Raw genomic sequence first — 21,492 nt, forward strand, 5'->3', positions numbered from 1 at the left:
CCTCAGCAGATGTGGCAGAGCAGAGGGGGAGCAGAACCTCCCTGGCCCTGCTGCCCACACTCTTCTTGATGTTCCCAGGCTGCCATTGTCTTCTTGCCCACGAGGGCACGTTGCTGCTCATGGACAGTTTATTATCAGCCAGCACTCCCAGATCTCTGCAGAGCTGCTCTCCAGCAGGTCACCCTCAGCCTGGCCTGGGGCAAGGGGTTTTTTCTCCTGAGATGTAGGACTCTGCACTTGCCCTTGTTGAGTGATGCTAAATCGTCTGAAGGTGGCCATGGATATGAGTGCAGAAAAAGCTGAGCTTGTGTTTCAGGAGGTGGGACGGCTGGAGGCAAGGCTCTGGGGTTTTGAGCAGATCATGGAAACTTTTGGTTTCCCCATCTCCTGAATGTAAATATGAAATATTGACAAGAGGTGATACTTCCAGATCCCTTCTAACCTGGACTATTCAGTGAGTTTATAACTTTCCCTCATGCCCAGGGATGGTTCTATCTGTGCTGCTTAAACAATACCCTTCAGGGCTGTTATTTCCCTTTCCTTCCTAGACCCATAGAATGAGTCAGGGGCCTTTCAAGTCATCGAGTCCAATCCCTGCCCTCACCCTGCCAAGCCCACCACTAACTCATGGCCCTCAGCACCTTGTCTACATGGCTTTTAAATATCTCCAGGATTGGGGACTGCACCATCATGTACTGATGGAAGACAAGCTAATAATTTTTACTAGCCCTGCAGCTAGTCCCATTTCCTGAGGGAGCCACAGACTCCATCAGGAGCCTTCCCTGCTGCAGCCTGTCCTGCATCGGCTGTCCAAGCCATGAACTGAGGACATGGTGCTCCTGCTCTCCATCCATCCATTTCCAAAGATGTTACCTGTATTATTCTGGAGGAAAAACAAGTCTTTGTGTGGTTCTGCACCCTCACCCTGACAAATTTTGTGCATGCAAAAAGACCGTCGTGGTAATGAATGACAGCTTTGCTTTTGGGCAGTGTCTGTTATTCAAAGTGCAGGGTTATTTGTGTATTTATATCTATTTCATATATATATCCATATATAAAAGAGCTGGGGCAGGCAGAAGCATAAGCATCTCCAGTGAGGTGCCCCCATAGTGGTTTTTGTCTTGTCGTTTGATGAAAGGCTGAAGCAGTACTGAAAAATGTGTTCTGTGAAGTCATTAATATCCTCCTCATTTGTGTATATTCTTCCATAATGGCTCAGTAAAATACACCCTGGGGTAACTTTATGCCATCCTTCCATGGTTCTTTAATTTTATGAGTAATTTATGTGGAGCACTGGCCGGGGAGGGCGGGGAGGTGGGGAGGGGGGTAGGGAAAGATTTTCACTTGCTTTAAATTTTAATGAAACGTATCTTCCTTTCTAAAAGTTGAGTAGACCTAAAGGAAAAGATGGTGATGTCAGTTTTTCTGTCTGTCTCTGATTCCTGCTTTTGGCTTCCTGTCCTTTCCTTCTTTCTTTTCATCTTTTTTTCTTACTGGAGTTTTTAAGCTTTTATTTGAAATGGCCTCAAGTTGCACCGGGGAGGATTTAGTTTGGAGGTTAGGAAGAACTTTTCTCCTGAGAGAGTTGTTAGGCACTGTGCCAGGCTGCCCAGGGAGCTGGGGGGATGCCCATCCCTGGAGGGATCCCAAAGCCATGGAGCTGAGGTGCTGAAGGCCATGGGTTAGTGGTGGGCTTGGCAGGGTGAGGGGAGGGCTGGGACTTCAGCAGCTTCAAAGACTTTTCCAATCAAACAATTAGATGATTCTACACTTCTGACATGGTCATTAGGACATGTGAATCGTGGGAATTGTCCCCAGTATGGATCCAGGGGACCACGCATCTTCCTGGCCATGCTTTAGTGCTCTCTTGTGCAATGGATCCCCTGGACATAATGCCATACATTTTGTCTCATTTCATGTGGGTTTCTTTCTACAGAGGGTTTAATTTCAAATGAAGTAGAAATTAGTTGTAATTAGTGGGAACTCTGAGCCATGTTCCCCTGGGATGTGATCTGCCCATGGCTATTCCCTGCTGCTGCCTTGGGGCTGCTGGCATGAGCCACAGGGATGGTCCGACCAGCTTTTGCTCTCTAGTTATGTTTAAACTGCAGTCAGATTGGTTAACAGAGGCTACTAACATTGATAACTGAGATTAAAGATGACCTCACGCTGTTTATTCTTCAGTCTCTGGGTAGCTTTAGTGTCATGGCCTTTTTTCCTTTTTTCCCCCTTTTTTTCTTTCTGTTCCCCATTGAACTTCCAGTTTCTCTTGAGCAGCAAAGTACAGTACCTTAAGCCAGATGGCAGTGACTCCATCTGCTGAGGATGTGGTTCCCTCTGTGTCCTGGGGAGACCAATTAAAACTTTTGTAAAGGCCCTTTGCAACGAGGAGGGATTAAATAAGAGAAAAATGAAAACGTGCTGCTTCATAGACACTTTGGAAAAAGCTTGGAAATAAGAGGAACATATTCTGCACATCTTCCTTGAGGCTTAGAGTGATTCTCATGTCTTGTTTAAGCAGGAATAAGAAGGTGTCGGGGTGATCATGTGGTCAGTTCTTCCAGCATCTCTGTAAACCCCACTGTGATCAGATTCTTAAAGATATCACCTGAAAAAGCTACATCTTCCCAAGTAGTCTCTGTCACTGAGTGTGTTTCGTCCCTGCATCTCAGAATCACAGAATCTCAAGGGTTAGAAGGGACCTGGAAAGCTCATCCAGTGCAACCCCCCTGCCAGAGCAGCACCACCTAGAGCAGGGCACACAGGAACTCATCCAGATGGGTTGGAATGTCTCCAGAGAAGGAGCCTCCACAGCCCATCTGGGCAGCCCCTGCCAGTGCTCCCTCACCTCAATAGGGAACAAATTCCTCCATGTGTTTCTTTGGAACCTCTTCTGTTCCAGCTTGTACCCATTGCCCCTTGTCCTATACTTGGCCATCACTGAGAACAACCTGGCTCCATGCTCCTGGCACCCACCTTTTATGTGCTGGTGCCATTCCATTCCCTTTCTGCCCCACCTCCGTTCTTCCTGCAGCCATCTGCCTCTGAAGCTGCAAGGGGACTCGAGGAAATGTTTATTTAACTCATTGATCAACATTCCAGAAGCCCTCTCAAGTTGAAAGATTCCAGCTGGCTCTTGCAATGGCACTAAGTGAGGCATTTTGTTCCTGTACATTGTCACCCCTTTGTTTCTGAAAAGAGCATAATGATGAACATGATGGAATCTTATTCCTCTGAAAATATCAGGCAAGCCCTTCTTTCCTGTGAGTTAGGTAGGAAGACAGGGCTTATTAATGGTGGGAGAATTTGTTGTCACCTTGGTGGACTAGGAGTTAAAGTGAAAACCAAATCAAACCCAGAAAGTAAAATTGTTCATTTTCAGATTCTCTTGGGTTCAGTTTAGAGCACCACAAATTGCTTGGTGTTCATCATTCATCTTAATTAACTGAAATACTGCAGTCAACATCTTTTCTTTTGGGGGTTTTGTTCGGTTGGGTTTTTGTTTGGGTTTTTATTTTTGCTGTCGAGCTCTCTGCCTGCTCTGGAAAGTGTCAGCCTCGTTACAAAGTCATATTGCTGTATGAAATGCTGTAATTAAGACTGAATTCAAATGCCTTTGCATCCCCCTTATGACACTTTCTTAAGTCTTGATGTACAGAGGGAGAAACTCAGCAGGTGAGGGACACGTGTTATATCAAATGTGTACAAGTCTTGGATATTTGTATAGTGTCCTGAAAGTTGCACGAGGGAAGGTTTAAACTGGAGATGAGGAAGAACTTTTTCCTTAAGAGGATTATTAGACACTGTGCCAGGCTGCCCAGGGAGGTGGGGGAATCCCCAGCCCTGGAGGGATCCCAAAGCTGTGGAGCTGACGTGCTGAGGTGGGTTAGTGGTGGACTTGGCAAGGTGAGAGGAGGACTTAAAGATCTTTTCCAAGCAAAGTAATGTTATAATTCTGTGATACCGTGGGCCCTTCCTATTGCAGCTGTGAGCAGGTATCTCTGTGGCTTCATGCTTGGAGCATTGCTGGTGTATTCAGCACATGGTGCATCAGTGCCAGGCCCCAGCGTTGTTTCCCTTCTGATCACTAAGGGTGTCACTGTACCAGAAAGACTTTCTCTTCTGGGTTTTATACCTCCTGGAAAAGAAATTTTTAAAAAGTCCTTTGGCTCTGGTAGGTTTAAAAATACCCCTGACCCTCATCATTCCTGAGGGCTTTCAAGGGGATCTTTCAGAAGCCTCAGGGTCCCAGTACCGACTGCCACATCCCCGGTGGGAGTTACAACAAAGCAGTAAAAGCAGTTGTGTTGTAACTCCTGGTGCTCCAGAGGAGTTGGCTTGGGTGGGATTCTGAGAATGAACTGATCCTCTGTCTCTAAACCTACTGCTGCTCCTCCTGCCTGTTGAGCCTTGTCCAGTCAGACAGATATCTCTACTGCACGTTCTACCACAGAGAGACACCCTGGTGAGGGGTTTTTTACAGATACTTCCCAAGGATCTTAGATAGTGTTAAATTATATGTTTTCTATTTAAACATAAGAAAAAACTCTTTCACTGGACTCAGGCTTCCAGGGAGAGTGTGGAGGCTCCTTCCTTGGAGGGATTCAAAACCCTCCTGGATGTGTTCCTACATGACCTGATCTAGGTGGGAGCTGCTTCTGCAGGGGGGTTGGACTGGATGATCTCTAAAGGTCCCTTCCAACCCCACCATTCCATGATGCTATGATTTTCCTATTGTTTTTAACTGTTCCCTTCTCTTCACGACAGCCTCTGCCTATTTTTCATGAACCTACTTGGGAAATGAAAGGGAATTTTGTTTTATTAAATCATTTATCTTTGTGCTTAGTACTTCTTTAAAACTATGTTGTGTTTCTCAGACACTTTAAACATAGGTTGAGAGCAGTAGGATTAGAGCAAGGACCAGAGGTTTGGTGTTTCTCAGGAAATTTGGGGTGCCAGAGGTTTTGTTTTGAAGTAAAGCAGAAACAGTGTGTCATTGGTTTCCTCTTTGTTTTGGGTTGGGGTGGGGTTTTTTTTCTGCTTTAATGGAATAATGTGTATCACTCTGTCACCCAGTTCCTAAAATCTGTGAAAACTGGTGCAAGTGATTTAAAAATTACTTAGTAAAACCAAAAAAAAAACCCTTTGGTTTGAAAATGTCATTACTGGATGTTTCAGCACGATGGAATTACTTTGCTTCCTTTTTCTCTCTAAACAAAAATTGTCACTGGTTGGGATTTTGATTTTCCCCAAATGTTTTGATGTCTGTGAAGACCATGTTTACCAGATATAATCTGCTTTAGTGAAAATATCCCAAATGCTCTAAATGAGCACTTCTTTCTGTTCCTGAGGTTTGTTTATGTCTCACACTCCTGCTTTTTAGTGGTTCGTGGAAGTGGTTGACACGAGGAATTTAGTGCTTGTCACCTAATCATTGCTTTTTATAAATAATAAGTTTCACTGGCTAGGAGTATGTTTGTGATTCCACTCCAGGTTTGCTGAGACGCAAAGGCACCATTATGCCAAGTAAAACACTTTGACTGACTTGCTGAGAAGGAGCAGAAAATTAAAGCTACTTTTATCTGAAAAAAAAGAAAATAAAATGCAGGAGAGATGAATGTGTCTTAATCAACTATGTAAATCAAGGCATTGCACCATTTACATGAAATCTCCATATTTATTAAGTCCCTGATGCAAACAACCATGCAGAGGCACAGTGGCCCTGCCTGTGTCCCCCAAAGCCAGGAGTACGTGTAGGGCAGACAGACCACCCTTGACCCCCCTTGCCAAGGCTGAGTTTACCCTGGCAGTTGAGAGTGATGAAGATGTCACTCTACCAGTCTGAAATCTGTTGCATGTGGAAGCTCTATTGTACCAGGCTCCATCTCCTTTGCCCCTTTGTCCAGGGAGCATTTTGATGCCACTGTCCTCAGGCAGCATGGCTATCCTCTCCACTCCCTGCTGGTGAGACACCAGGCAGTTTTTTCCCCAGGCAGACTCGGTAGTGAGGTTTGGCACTGCCTGACCTTTCTCTGGACAAGAGAACTGGAGTGTCACTTTGCTGAGATTCATCTAAAAATGTCTGATGAGCTGCAGACCACTGGAATGTGTTTGTCTCCCTACAGCTATCCTAAAACAAAGGTGGCCGGGGCACTTGTAATGAGCTGGAAATGAAATAGAATCACAGAACCATAGAATCACAGAATGGCGGGGGTTGGAAGGGACTTTTAGAGCTCATCCAGTGCAACCTCCCTGCAGAAGCAGGTCCCACCTAGATCAGGTCACAAATAAACTTCACTAAGACTGATATGGGTACTGGGAAGAGACCTACTCAGTCCCTCCAGCTGATCCAATGCCATCATATTTAACTGAATGATGGTACAAAGCTCTTTCCAAACTATTTAATCAGAAACAAAGCTATCTCTATAGAGAGACAGTTTTTATCTGTAGGACAGCTGTGTCAAGAGACCTAAACTGTGATCAAAGCCATTTGTGCTGTGATTTCTACAAATTTAACAGAGGGACTAGACCTGAGACAGAAAGCAGGCTCTTGAACCTCTGCAGCTTAGCAGGGGATACACTATAGCCTACTTCTTTAAACAATTCAGGTAGATCCATTGGCCCCTTCTGCGTTGGTTATCTCTGTGGCTAATCCTTCCCTTCTGCCCTGCTGAGGCCTCATCTGGAGTCCTGTGTCCAGTTGTGGGCTCCCCAGCTCAAGAGGGACAGGGAACTGCTGCAGAGAGGCCAGTGCAGGGCCAGCAAGATGCTCAGGGTGCTGGAGCATCTTCCCTGTGAGGAGGAAGGACTATGGGAACTGAGGCTGGAGAAGGCTGAGAGGGGCCCTTATCAATGCTGATAAATCCCTACAGGGTGGAAGTCTGGAGGATGGGGCCAGTCTTTTCTCTGTTGTGTCCAGTGCCAGGACAAGGGGTGATGAGCATAAGCTGGAGCACAGGCACAGGAGGAGAAAATCCTTTGTTGCTGAGGTGAGGGAGCCCTGGCCCAGGCTGCCCAGGGAGTCTCTTTCTCGAGAGATTTCCAAATCCACCTGGACACATTCCTGTGCCCCCTGAGTGAGGGGAATCTGCTTTAACAGGGTTTAGGCTGGATGAGCTCTGCAGGGCCCTTCCAGCCCCCACCATTCTATGATGCTGTGATAGTCCATCTCTCAGTCACAGATATGTTTGATTAACCATCCTGCTCGGTTCCTACTGCAGACCTGGTTGCTGCCTTATCAGTGCTTTGCAGAGTATGAGGTACTCAGTTGTAGCTGTTGTGTTTCTCTGTGCAGGAGAGCATGAGAAGGAGAAGGTCCAAGAGAGGAAGTTGTATAAAACAGGCTGCTGCCAAGCATTTCTGAAACAGCTTTGGATGTTGGAATTGAGATTTTGACTCAGTTCCATTTAACATGCATTCATCTTTGTTTTATCTGGACCTCTCTTCCTACCCCAGAAATCTCACAATATAAATAGGTAAGATAAAGAATGGGTAGGAGATATATTATTATGCCATTTTATGGGAAGGAAATTGAAGCATAAAAGCATTAAATTATTTATCCAAGCTCCCTCTGGAAGCCTGAGCCAGAGCCAGGATTGCTATAACCTATCTTTCTGTGCACTGTCTCTCAAAATAAAAGGTTGAGTTTCTGTCCCTGCTGAAGTCAATAAGGGTTTTTAGTTCTGTGGATGCTATCATTTCATGTAAGTGCATAGCAGGACCTCCAGCTGCTGTAAATGTTCTTCCATTCAAAAAGCTTTTCCTTCCATTTTTCAGACCTCAAACAAACACAGGGCAAGTTTGGGCACCCAGAAGCAGATGGATTTTGTAACAAAAGCTTGTTTTCTGGATGAATTTATCTCACTGCAGACTGTTTCTTTGTTGATGGAGTTAGTTCAGGGTTTGTGTTTGCACACCCCACACTTGCTTTCACACAGCTTATCGACATTGGTGAAATCACAACAAATTTTGATTCACTGAGAAGTTTTTCTCCCCAGTTCAAACTGTTACAGTAGGATACTTCTTCCTCCATCCACAATCTTGTGGCTTCCCTGTCACAAATAACACCCCACCAGTACAGTGTAGAAATAATAGTGGGAAACCATTTCAAATGTAGTTCTGTTTCTGAATTTAGTAGCGGGACTAATAGGTTCGGTTATGGTGGTTCAGTTGCCAGAGCTGTGCCCTGGGATGTATGCTGAAATATTGGAAAGTCAGGCAAAACAAGCATGGGAGTGGAAATGCTGGGCACTGAAGATGCTTTTAAAAGCTTCTTTCTCAATAAAGTGCCCTTAGAGGTGTTGAGCTGCTTCTGACGACACCTTTACCCATTTCTGGCCAAGGGTTCATTTGACAAGAGCAGACTATTTCAGTTGGAAGGGGCCTGACCACTTCATGGCAGACCAAAAGTTAAAGCATATTGTTAAGGCATTGTCCAAATGCCTCTTAAGCACAGACAGATGTGGGGCATCAACCACCTCTCCAGGAGGCCTGTCCCAGGGTTTGACCACCCTCTCAGTGAAGAAATGCTTCCTCATGTCCAGTCTGAGCCTCCCTGGTGCAGCTTTGAACCATTCCCATGGTTCAAAGTTCAGAGCTGAGCCACCTCCATCACAGCACTGTCCCTACTCCGTGTCCCTTAACAAATCAAAGAGTATTAGATTCACACTGATACCACATGAAGGAGTAAAGGGTAAACTAATGAAAACCACAAGGCTCTGTGAAAATATAAATGACAACTGCTTCCAAGAGCTGACTATGATAACAGCTCTTGTACACAGTCACAGAATCATAGAACAGTGAGGGCTGGAAGGGCCCTGCAGAGCTGCTCCAGCCCAACCCCCTGCCAAAGCAGGTTCCCCTTGATCAGGGGGCACAGGAACGTGTCCAGGTGGGGTTGGAAACCTCCCGAGAAGGAGCCTCCACACCCTCCCTGGGCAGCCTGGGCCAGGGCTCCCTCACCTCAGCACCAAAGGAGTTTCTCCTCCTGTGCCAGTGGCACTGCCTGTGCTCCAGCCTGTGCCCATCACCCCTTGTCCTGTCACTGGCCACCACAGAACAAACACTGGCCCCATCTTCTCAACACCCACCCTCAATCAGCATTGATAAAATCCCCTCTCAACCTTCTCTTCTCCAGGCAAAACACTGGATAGCACTGGAGTTGTCTGGGACAGTCCTGCCAAACAAGTTTCATGACTTCAGAGCATGTCCAGTGTAGGGAAGTTTTCTCTGTGTTAATAAGTACACTGCCTGCAGGCTCTCTAAAGTTGCATCTTTCCATGCAACATGGAACTGAGTTTTAATGAAATGTCATTAAAGCTGTTAACTACAGAGAAAGAAGGAAGGAGGGGGGTTGAAAAATCAAAGGCACAATCAAAGCATGCACTCTATTATCAATAACTGCAAGTGGCTTCATAAATGTTTTATGTTTGAAATGTTTTCAGTGCAGATCAGCACAGAACCAGCTGTTTAAATGAAAAGTGAAATGTAATAACAAGAACATTTTAATCATTGCATCTCATTATAGAGAAGAATGAATCACTGGGAAAAAAAGTGTTTTTAAAAGGCAGGTTTCATGATTGAGACAGTTATCCTGACATGGAGCTGGAGACCCAGGAAGCCTAGCTCAGAACTAACAAGCACAGTCCTTTAAAAAGACATGGAGTTGTTGGGATAAGTGGCTTTGTTTTCTTTATAAAAGCATGGTGGTGGTGGTGTGTGCTGTCTCCTGGGAAGGTTTAATGCAACAGTTTAATGCTCTCTTCTACCTGAAAGGATGAGTGCCTTGAATGGCACACTGGGTGCAGCAGCATCCTGGCCATTAGACAGAAGGTTGATTTGGACTATAGGCAGCAAAAGTCAAGACACCTGAGACCAGGAGGAGAGAGGGAAAAGAAAGCAGGACTGTGATCCTTTCACCTTGTTTGGGCATTCAACTACAAGGTGCTGCTTAGGTCTCTGCTTTCTTGTCCAAAGGGTGCTGTGCATATTCTGCATCCATACACCCTAGAGCCCAAGGCTGGAGCCTGCCAATACCCCTGAATGAAGGTCAATAGAGCTTAAGGTAATAGTCTTGAGGCAACTAACTCTGTGTGTGCCAGAGCTGTGCTGAAGCAGTTCAGGTGCTCCTCTCCCTGGGCTCCAGTGGTGCAGGGAGGATGGCTTGAGGTGCAGCAGGCAGAGCTTCAGACACTTGTCAAAATGTCAGGTTTGAGAGAGAGCTTTAGCATCTTTAGGTGGTTTCCTAGCAATTTTTGACGTAGTTGCCCACATTCCTATCTCAGGCACTTGTTTTTATATCGTATTAACTCTTATTATCAGACGGTTAACGGAACAATAGCAAAGAGGAAATCTCTGTGCAAGAACACAGAGGGAGGCTCGTGAGAGTAGAGATTGTGTTCCTGCAGGTTTTCAGGAGCACCTGACTACATGGACAGATGGTTTTATGCCACCAAAAATGCATGGGGTCAATACCAGAGTCTCTCAATCAGCAGATGCTTTCAGTGGGGTAAATACCAACCCTTTCTGCTCCTACAACAAACCAACCCTGCAGGGTTACCAGAGGCCTCAAGGTCCTCATACCCTACCCCTGAGCAGGTCTTCCCAGCAGCTATTGCACATTTCAACCTGTGAAGCTCTCCTGCAGAGCTCCTCTGGGTCTGCTGGCCGCAAAGTCAGGTGGCATTGACACAACTTGTACTCTGGAAGTATGAATCTGAGTGTCACTAGATTCAGATCTGAGGAAGAAGTTGTTCCCTGTGAGGGTGGTGAGGCCCTGGCACAGGCTGCCCAGAGAGGCTGTGGCTGCCCCATCCCTGTCAGTGTCCAAGGGCAGGTTGGATGGGGCTTGGAGCAATCTGGGCCAGTGGAAGGTGTCCCTGCCCATGGCAAAGGGTTGGAACCAGATGAACTTTTAGGGCTCTTCTGACCCAGACCATTCTACAATTCTCCTGTCAGGGGCTCCCAGATTACCTCATGTACACAGTGCATCAGCAGGTGGGACATGACATGGATGTGCAGCACCACTTGGTAAGATGAGGAGTGAGTTATGAACGTTCTCTGGAGGCACTTCACCTGTTGTCAAGTTCACATGACTTCTTTAGGTTTAATTGCTGACAGGAGATTAGCTCCAAAAATAGCCCTTAATCTGTAAGATTTGAGGCTTGCTGGAAGATTAGAAGCAAGACCAATATAGAAATGGTGGGTGTCAGGAGGTTGGGGCATCCCTTTTTTCTATAGTAGATAGTAACAGGACAAGGGGTGATGGGATGAAGCTGGAACACAAAAAGTGCCATTTAAACATAAGGAAAAACTCTTATAGTGAGAGTGAGGGAGCCCTGGCCCAGGCTGCCCAGGGAGAGTGTGGAGGCTCCTTCCTTGGAGGGCTTCAAGACCCACCTGGACACGTTCCTGTGAGACCTGATCTAGGTGAACCTGCTTCTGCAGGGGGTTGGATTGGATGGTCTCTGAAGGTCCCTTCCAACCCCTACCATTCTGTGATTGTAAGACTACACTGTTTACATAGAGGACAGCCCTCTTTGCTGTCCTGTCAGATCAGATCAGCTCAGATCAGATCAGCTCAGATCAGCATGTTAGGAACACAGGTAGGTATTCTTGCAATAATACCTACATAAAACCACAGACTCATAGAATCATTATGGTTGGAAAAGATCTTTGAGTCCAGCCACTCACCTCACACTTCCAGGTCCAGCACTAAACTAAACCATATCCCTTAAAGCCTCATCTGTGTATCTCTTGAACATCTCTAGGGATGGTGACTCCACCACCTTCCTGGGCAGCCTGTTCCAATGCTTAATAACCCTCTCAGTGAAAAAGTCCTTCCTAATGTCCAAACTAAACCTCCCCTGGTGCAAGTTAAATCGACTTCCTTGTGTTCTATTATTTGTTACTTGAGAGAAGATACTGATCCCCACCTCACTACAACTGTCCTTCAGGTATTTGAGGGAGTGCTCACGTCTCCTCTCAGCCTCGTCTCCTCCAGGCTGAACATCTCCAGCTCCCTCAGCCACTCCTCATAAGACCTGTTCTCTAAAACCCATTCTCAATGTTGAGTGTGTATCATCTTTCAGCCTCCAGGAACACGGGTTTTTTGGGAGGGCAGAGTGAGGCTCAATCTTAGAGTACAGTGTGGATTTCACCCCAGTAAGACAAGATCATCCATGCTGACAGCTAACATTAACAAAAGCAGAAAGGTAGTTACTGCATGTTTCTAAAATCAGCATTGAGGGGGAAAAATAACCAACCAAGCAAAGCATTTGACCATTTCTGGCTTTGGACCCGATTGCTTTTACTGCTGCTGAATAGGAGTAATTCCACCAAATAGCCCCAGAACTGGCAGTTGTGAGAACAGCGTCAAACTCTTTGCAACCTAGTTGTTGTAGCTTCTATTTATGAAACAGTCCGAGGCACTGAACTGATCTTTTATGGGAGAGGAAGGGCATTCTCAGAGGAAGGGTGATTTTGGGAATATATTGAAGCATTCTGTGGAGCCCATGGTAAAAGAAGATGCATCAGTCATCTGCCTGCCCTCTCCTTTATCCCCTTTTTTCCTTCCGTAGAGTAAGGGTGCTGCTGGCTGTAAAAAGATCGACTTTAGAAGAAACATGACTTAATGTCTTGTTTTAATGGAATGTAAAGCAGTTCTAGGGCTTCTCTGCTGTTTAGGGGGAAAAAAAAGAAGAGAATTTAGGAAAAGATTTAAAACTTAATGCCAATTTTCTCGAGATTATTATTTGACAGAAGGGATCAGGAGAGATTATTAAATGCTTTGTGTGTGCTGAAAATACTGAGACCTTAAGCACATTAGAGTGCCTGTCAGAAATATTGAAACAGAATAAAAAGCAAAGCTGAGTAAAGGAAGTAAAAACATCTTTTAAATGTATCTCTGCTGCATCTAAGCCTTGAAATTACTTGTGACCGACGGTTTGGTGGATGACGAGTCTGGGAGCCCTTGTCCAATACCTGTCTCTGCCATCGCTGTTCTGCAGAAGGAGGATAGATCCAGGAGAGCAGGGGCTGCTCAGCTGTCTCTGCTCACCCCACACTTAGAGATTTACAAAAGAGAGCTGTTAGTGTGAAACCTCCTCGTAATGGGGATGTAGCTCTGTGGAAAGCATCTTCTTGGAACTGTAATTCCATTATCTGCCAGTTGCACAATGGCTTGTGGGTTTGTTTTATGCCACAGCACACTCCTTATTGAAAGTAAAAAGATACTATTTGATGCTGAAGATTTTCAGAAATAACCTTCTGCTTGACCTTTACATTTTTGCCACAGTTATTGTGGTAGTTTGAGCCTGGCTGGATGCCAGGTGCCCACCACACCGCTTTACCCCCCACCTCCCGAGAAGCAGGGGGTGGGTTTTTTTCTTCCAATTTTGCCTGAGTTCCAGACGAGGACACAGAGAAGCTCTCAGATAGCCTCATTTCTAAACAGTGCTTGTTGGTGGGGACCAGAAGAGACATGTAGGGAGGATTTTACTGGGGGAAAACTGCTGGTAGTTGTAGGAGTTCATTATGCTTTTTGAGCTCTTTTGTTTGAATGAGTTGGTTAAGCTGATGTCCAAAGGCACGATGCGGTTGGCGTGTGGTAATTTTGGTTCAGGGTGAGATTGGAGCTCTCTAAGATACAGTCTGTATAACAAAAGGTGACCTAGCATGTTCTCTTCAACACTTAAAAGGAACTGGTTTGTGTTGTGGTTTTGAGGAGGAGTTGTGTGCATCTTCACCCACCACCATGATCTGGTGTCAAGGCAGTTTAATTTTGCATTTCAAACGGTCTCTACTTAGAGGCTGGCAATAGGTTTAGTCTTGTATTTTCAGAGCTAATCAAGCCACATAGTAGTTTCTAGGATGGGACATTTCAACACTTTTATTGTCATTATTTGGTTTGTAAGATGAGACTGTTACAGTCCTACAACTTCTGTAAGTGCTGGGCACCAAGCAAACACAGGGATATTATTTAAGAGCAGGACTGGGGCTACACGATAGTGTTGGAGCTTATACTAGCAAGGAATAACTTTCAAAGGCAAATTAGGGCTGGCAGATGATGAGAGGTCTCTGGTCCAGCCCCTGCTTGAAGCAGGTCACCTCTGAGACTGCCCAGGGATGTCTTCAGACCAAATCCATCGTCCTGCTCCTTGCTACCAGGTTCCTGTGGCTTTGCAGGAGTGGTCTCATGCAATTGCTAAATGGAGAGATATCAGCCTTTGTGGGCTCCCTCTTTCATTAGAGCAGGCCAAGGACAGCCCTTACTGCTTCATGTCAGCCATCACCTGCGACCCCTCGGGGAGCTGAGGGTGAGGAATGCATAAAGGAGTTTAAGCAGACAGGCATAAACAGGTACATGAGCACAGTGCATGCAGGTGCTGTAAGGAGAAACCAGTGGAGAGGTTTTGAGGGCTAATTGCTTGCTGAAAGAAACCAAAGGCTGCACCAAATCAATTCATAACATAATAGCATCAAGCTGGTACATACAAAGCTGGGATAGAGCACACACACAACCAAATGGTGCCTCGCTGGAAAGCAGCTCGAAGCTGACAATGATGATTTGGGTTCTGTTGGGTGGTGTGTTGGTGCTTGCCTGTGGGTTTTTCCTCACAGCAGCCCTTTGCTGCCACTGGGCTTGGATGATCAGATTTGCACGTCTCCACTTTCCTTCTGCTGCAAGGTACCTGTGCCTATTTCCATGCATTAGATATCTGTGCTAGTTGTTTCCTAGAAATGCTGTTTCAAGATTAAGTCCATCCATTAAGTGCACCTAGACAGCTCAGGATTTTGTGTATTCATGGTACAAGAGTCTTTCCACAGTGTATTTTCCATGGGTTTATCACCCCTTCTGTTTTGCCTGGTGTTTCTGAGGAGGACAGTGCTGAAGGCAGTGCCATTGCAGGCATCCCTCAGAGATGTGAGTTTGGTTGGGTTGTCCCAGGTCACAGACCTGGGAGATGAAGGAATGGGATTTTCACATAGTCCTTTCTTTTCTGTGCAGTGCAAGTTCCCGGGCCAGTGGAAAACCTACGGGCTGTGTCTACCTCTCCTACCTCGATTCTCGTCTCCTGGGATCCTCCTGCCTATGCAAATGGCCCTGTTCAAGGCTACAGGCTCTTCTGTACGGAGACAGCGACTGGAAAAGAGGAGGTGAGTGAAAACTGGAGCAACTCTGCTCTCCCTGTGGAATGCAGATGTTTGGGGTGGGCATCTGCAGGACTTTCAAGTGCTGCAGGTAAATGTTGCATGGTACAGTGATAACAGATGAGTCAAAGGCCTGTGGCCAGTGGGGTTCAATTGGGCTCAGCTTTGGGGCCAGTCTGATTCTACATCTTCAACAACCTGGATGAGGGCACAGAGTGAATCTCAGCAAGTTCCCTGATGGCACCAAACTGGGAGCACTGGCTGACTCACCAGAGGCTGTGCTGCCATTCAGCGGGATCTCGACCGGCTGCAGAGTTGGGCACAGAGGAACCTGCTGAGGTTCAACAAGGACAAGGGCAGAGTCCTGCAGCTGGGGAGGAACAACCCCCTGCCCCAGGCCAGGCTGGGGGTGACCTGCTGGAGAGCAGCTCTGCAGAGACAGACCTGGCAGTGCTGGGGGATAATAAACTGCCCATGAGCAGCAACGTGCCCTCGTGGGCAAGAAGCCAATGGCAGCCTGGGGGCATCCAGCAGAGTGTGGGCAGCAGGGCCAGGGAGGTTCTGCTCCCCCTCTGCTCTGCCACATCTGCTGAGGCCTCATCTGGAGTCCTGTGTCCAGTTGTGGGCTCCCCAGCTGCAGAGGGACAGGGAACTGCTGCAGAGAGGCCAGTGCAGGGCCAGCAAGATGCTCAGGGCACTGGAGCATCTTCCTTGTGAGGAAAGGACCTGGGGCTGTTTAGTCTGGAGGAGACTGAGGGGAGAGCTCCGTAACACATACAAGTGTTTAAAGGTGTTTGTCAAGAGGATAGGGTAATAGTTTTTCTGTTATCTCTAGTGACAGGACAAGGACATGGACAAAAGCTGGAAAAAAGTTCCTTTTAAACATAAGAAAAACTATTTTCCTGTTGAGGTGAGGGAGCCCTGGCCCAGGTTGTCCAGAGAGGGTGTGGAGGCTCTTTCTTGGGAGGTTTCCAAACTCACCTAGGCACGTTCCTGTGCCATCTGATCAAGGGGAACATTGTGGTTTGGCCCAGCCAGCACAGCAGCACCACGACAGTCTTCTCTCACTCGGTGTCCCTATTCACCCCCATGCTCATTAGGATGGCAGAGGACCCAGTGAAATGGGTGGAAAAAGAGAACAAAGGTTGTTGTGGATGGAGACAGGAGCAGGGAGGGCTGGCTGCCAATTATAGTTCCAGGCAAAACAGCCTCCAGTGCTCAACTGAGAGAGGAAAATAGGAAAGTTTATTCTACAAGAAGCAGAACGGAACAAAAGCAGAAAGGGAGCAGGATGATGAGAAAATTACACCCAGCACTTTAAGATCTCCCTCCCCCATCCCTCCTTTCTTCCCAGGCCCAGCTCACTGCTCCCCAGATCTCTCCCTCCTCTCCCCTCAGCGGCTCAGGGGGGCAGGGAGTGGGGGATGTGGTCAGTCTCTCACAGATGGGCTCTGCTGCTTCTCTCTGCTCAGAGGAGGACGACTCCTGGCATCCTTCCCCTGCTCCAACACGGGGTTCCTCCCCCGGGACACAGTTCTGAACCAACTTCTCTGGTGTGGGTTGTTCCCAGCAGCTGCAGCTTCTGCCCACACAGGGTCCCTCACACGGGACACAGTCCTTGGTGAATGTCTCTGGTGTAGATTCTTCACCACAGTTGCAGTTTGTGCAGTTGCAGGGTCCCTCTCTTGGGACAAGGCCTCTTCTGGGCATCAGTTTAATGAGCTGCTTTGTTGTGGGTTCCTCCCCACAGTTACAGCTGTGGATATTGGGTCCCTCACACAGGACAGGGCCTGTTCTGGCCATGATTTTAAAGAAGAAAATCACTGCCCTGGCTCAGGGTCCGCAGTGAAGTGGTTCCTACTGTTCCTACTCCTTGCACCACCACCAGCCAGAAGAAGAAGAAGAGGCAGAGAAGATGGAAGAAGATGGAGGAAGAAACCTCCTCTTTCGACTTCTTCCTAAAAAGTGATGGTGGAGGCATCTAATTGTCTCAGCCCCAGAAGTGGGTCTGGCTCAGAGCTGGGGAGAGTTGTGAGCAGCTTCTTACAGGAGCCATCTTTACAGCCCCTTCCTCCTTACCAGGAAAGGCTGTCATGTCAAACCATGACAGGGAACTTGCTTTAGCAGGGGTTGGGCTGAACAAGCTCTGCAAGGCCCTTCTAAACCCCAACATTCTGGGATCCTGTGGTTCTGTGAAAAGCAGAAATCAAGCAAGTTTCCACCAGTGTAAAATGGGTTCAGGAGCTAAAAGGAAATACCCAGTTATTCATCAGCTGATGCTAAAATACCAGAATCACACCAAAGAGCACTGAAAGACCCTTTAGATTCTCCCTGTACACCATGCAGAGCCATCAGCACGTTAGTGGCAGATTGTTCATGTTATCTTTGCACAACATATATCTATATTTAGTCACTTCTTGTGGGTTTTTTTTCAAGTAGGAAGGTAAAATAATGCAAATCCAGGCTAGTAACGATGCACTTTTGTCTCCAGACTGACAGACGCCCATAGCAAAGCTTGGTGTTGATGCAGCATGCCTAATTGTGCTTCTGCCTCTGCCATGAGCACGTGCTTTTGAGTGTCAAACAAGCAAGCTTACGTTCTGCAGGTTGCAGACTGCTCTGATATTTCCCACTGGCTGTTCAATAACCAGTATTGGATAGGAGTGTGGCAGCTACAGTGGAGCTCTGAAGGTAGAGTATGGTCAAGATAGATTTTTTGCAAAGAAAAAGGCAGAGAGGAAAGTGGAAATGTCTCTTTTCTGGCCTGATAGCACGTGGTAATTGCAGGCATCAGTAATCTTGTGGCAGTTGCCTCAGCAGCCTTATGGCAATTTTGATACCATCTCCACTTTTTATGTTCTTACTTTATTTGACTTTCTTTTCTCCAAATTTCCCCTTCGGCTCTTTTCTTTTATTTTCTTCTTTCCTGCCACATACATATGGAGTGGCAGCAACTGGCTTAACCAAAAAAAACACCCCAAACTTTCTGCTGTGCCCTGTGTATCTAAACACAACTCTGAGGTGCTGAAATCCCCTCTGCCCCGAGGCTGTGACCAGGGCTGTGTGTGAGCATTGAGAGTGAGCTGTAAAAAGCTACTCCATTACAAATTGCCTTTTATATCAACGTAAATAAGGCTTTAGCACTACTTTCTCAATGAGTGAGAAGCTCAGCTGTAATCTGCTCAGCCCTTGGCATGGCTGTGGAGCTGGCTGTCATAGAACTATAAGATCGTTTTCCTTGTGAAAAGCCTCTAAGGTCATCGAGTCCCAGCCCTCCCGTCACCCTGCCCAGCCCACCACTAACCCCTGGCCCTCAGCACCTCAGCTCCATGGCGTTGGGATCCCTCTAGGGCTGGGCACTCCCCCAGCTCCCTGGGCAGCCTGGCACAGGGGCTCACACCCCTCTCAGGGACACAATTCTGGCTCAACTCCAATCCCAATCTCCCTTGGGGCAACTTGAGGCTGTTTCCTCTTTCCTGCTTGCCCTGTAGAGCTCCTCCAGCCCAACCCCCTGCTAAAGCAGGTTCCCCTCACTCAGGGGGCACAGGAACATGTCCAGGTGGGTGCTGAAAACCTCCTGAGGAGGAGCCTCCACACCCTCCCTGAGCAGCCTGGGCCAGGGCTCCCTCACCTCAACATCAAAGGGGTTTTCTCTTACATTTAAGTGGAACTTTTTATGTTACAGCTTTTATCCATTGCCCCTTGTCCTGTCACTAGACACTACAGTAAAAAGTGTTGCCCTACCATCATGACATCCACTCTTCAGGTACTTATATTGTTCTGTCTCTCTTAGGAGAACAACCCTCACCTCACTCCAACCTCCTGCCAGGGAGTTGCAGAGAGTGCTCATGCCTCTCCTCAGCCTCCTCTTCTCAGGGCTGAACACTCCCAGTCATTTCCCCCCTTGTTTTGTTGTCTCTGTGTGCTAGATCCTGGAGGTGGACGGGCATTCCTACCGGCTGGAGGGGCTGAAGAAGTTCACCGAGTACACCCTGCGCTTCCTCGCCTACAATCGCTACGGCCCCGGCGTCTCCACCGAGGAACTGACCGTCACCACGCTTTCGGATGGTGAGTGGGGACAGGGGGGCTGTGGGCTGTGCAGGTTGTCTGTCGGTTACAGTCATCAGCCTTTTAGCTTCTGCCATCACGTTTCAGAAGCAGCAGCAAGGAAGCGAGGCGGTTACTGAATGCACAGGGCAGGAACCAGAGTACCTGCCTACAGTGGTACCCCCTGAGCTGCTGTTCATCTCCAAGCATAATCAGTTCAGTTCATTATTCCTACATCTAGTGATAAGGACAGTCTGCTTCTCTCTCTGTTTTCGCCCTAACTTAGGCACAGGTGTGCCCTTTCAGCTTTTCCACAGACATGGTTTCATCACAGCCGCATTTGAAGAGCCAGCTGCATGGGTTTTCGTTGTGCTTTAAACACAGGGGTAGCAAATGTGCCAGGGCTTCAATCTCTGCTCGTCACAGCGGCTGCATCAGCATCCTTCCTCGAGCTCATGCCATGCTCCTGTGGCTTGCAGGCTCTGGGAGATAAATTGAATTCTATTTTGCATTCAGGAGCGCTTAGTTGTGTCTGATCTCACAAAACCGATGCATGCCTGACTCCTCTGGAAGTCACTCAGCCTGATCCCCACACCTGGATAAAACAGGAATAGCTTCATTGGAGTCATTGGGCTACAAAAGCGTAAAAACTGTAAGAAGGAAGGGGGAAAAAAAATGAATCTTTCATGGGTTGATGAGAACTCTCCTAAAGCAGAAAGCAGAAACCAGACCAGAGGCAGGCTCCAGAGGCTTGAGGGATGTGCTAGCTCCTCACTGAGCCCCACAGCCAGGATGGCTTATTCCATACACACAGGTGTCCTGGTTTAGGCCCATCAGGGAACAAAAGACCACGATTGGCCTCAAGTACCGAAGAGGCTGAGAATTGCCTAAGGGCAGGGAGAGCTTAATTGCCTCTTAAGGTTCAGGACAAAACAGAGCAGGCTACTGGCTTGGGGAAGGAAACAGAGAATAATTTAATGCAACATCAACTAAAACAGAACCTTAAAACCCCAAGCATAACCAAAATAAAACAACACAGAGTAATACAACAATGAAGAGTCCAACCAGCCTTTTTAAGAACACCTTCTTGCCACCCCTCCCCTCTTCCCGGGCTCAGAGCCGTCATCCCAGTGTTTTTACCTCCTCCCCCACTGAAGGGCCCAGGGGGCAGGGAGTGGGGGTTTCAGTCAGTCTATTCTCAATAGCTTCTGTCATTTGTCCCTCCTCAGGGCAGGTGGCTCTGCACCCATCCTCCCTGCATGTCCCTGGGGTCCCTCACACACACACAGCCCTGTCCGGGCTGCTCCCAAAGGCTGCAGCTCCTCTCTGCCTCTCGTGTGGGGCTGCTCTGGGCCCGCAGGCTCCAGCACGGCCTGTGCCATGGCCCCTCCCCACACAGTCCCTCACCCGTCCGGCTGCACTCACACAGAGCAGCTGGTGGCTCTCAGTCCTGCCATGGGTCTCCGTAGGTTGTAGGGGTACAGCTGCATTCTCACCACGGCTTGCAGAGGGGTCTCTGGTCTGGTGCTCCTCCTTCCTTCCTCCTTCTCTGGCTGTAGGGTCCGTGTGGTCACCTCCATCTTGTATCACTCTCACACCTCCTGCCAGCACTTCAAATTCCCGTCCCTAAATAGTGCTGGCAGAGGCGCCAGATTGGCCCAGCCGGGCCAGAGGTGGGTGTGAACCCAGGAGCTGGGGGAGAGTCCAAAAACTCTTTACCGGGTCTTCACTGCGACCCCTCTCCCTGTTACCAAGCAAAAGCTGCTCCTTGCTAAACCAGAACAACACGTTGTTTAAAGGTGACATAAGAGGAGTCCACAAAGCTTTCATTTATAAATACCTCACCTTCCATCTGATAGAAGTTTGGACAAACTCTTTTTCATTCATGCTAACAAAGCAAAGTATGGGAGTTCAGGTGGCCTTGGCCAGGGTCTGTGTCACTAATTTAAGGACATTTTAATAGGAAAAAAACCCATGTTTACTTCTACATGGACGTCAGGTCAGGGATTAGGCAAAAAAAATGTGTCTGTGGGCTTCAGCTAGGTATCTTAAACTTGCTGGGCTTTTCTCCTCTCAGAAGTGTGGCAGACAACCTGTGCTAATGAGCACATTTGGAAACAATGCCCGGCACACATTTCAGGCACATAAAAATTCATTGCTGTTCCTTTCCATGCTGTAGAACAAAAATTGAATGGAGAACCAGGGTGACTGAGTTTCCTCCCTTTATGTTTACAAATATGTATCTAATATTACTGCAAAGTTGATATCTCTTGTTATTCTGCCCAAAACAGATGA

General features: G+C 47.4%; 1 protein-coding gene across 1 annotated transcript in view; it reads left to right on the forward strand.

The window, feature by feature from the left end:
- DCC (DCC netrin 1 receptor) overlaps positions 1–21,492 on the forward strand; it is a 550,939-nt gene that overhangs the window by 364,217 nt on the left and 165,230 nt on the right. Inside the window, exons 12-13 of the mRNA XM_062018865.1 lie at positions 15,008–15,156; positions 19,080–19,218. Of these exons, the coding sequence (XP_061874849.1) occupies positions 15,008–15,156; positions 19,080–19,218 (288 nt within the window). The remainder of the gene's footprint in view (positions 1–15,007; positions 15,157–19,079; positions 19,219–21,492) is intronic.

Source organism: Colius striatus, chromosome Z, assembly GCF_028858725.1.
Source record: "Colius striatus isolate bColStr4 chromosome Z, bColStr4.1.hap1, whole genome shotgun sequence".
In the NCBI taxonomy this organism is placed as follows: domain Eukaryota; kingdom Metazoa; phylum Chordata; class Aves; order Coliiformes; family Coliidae; genus Colius; species Colius striatus.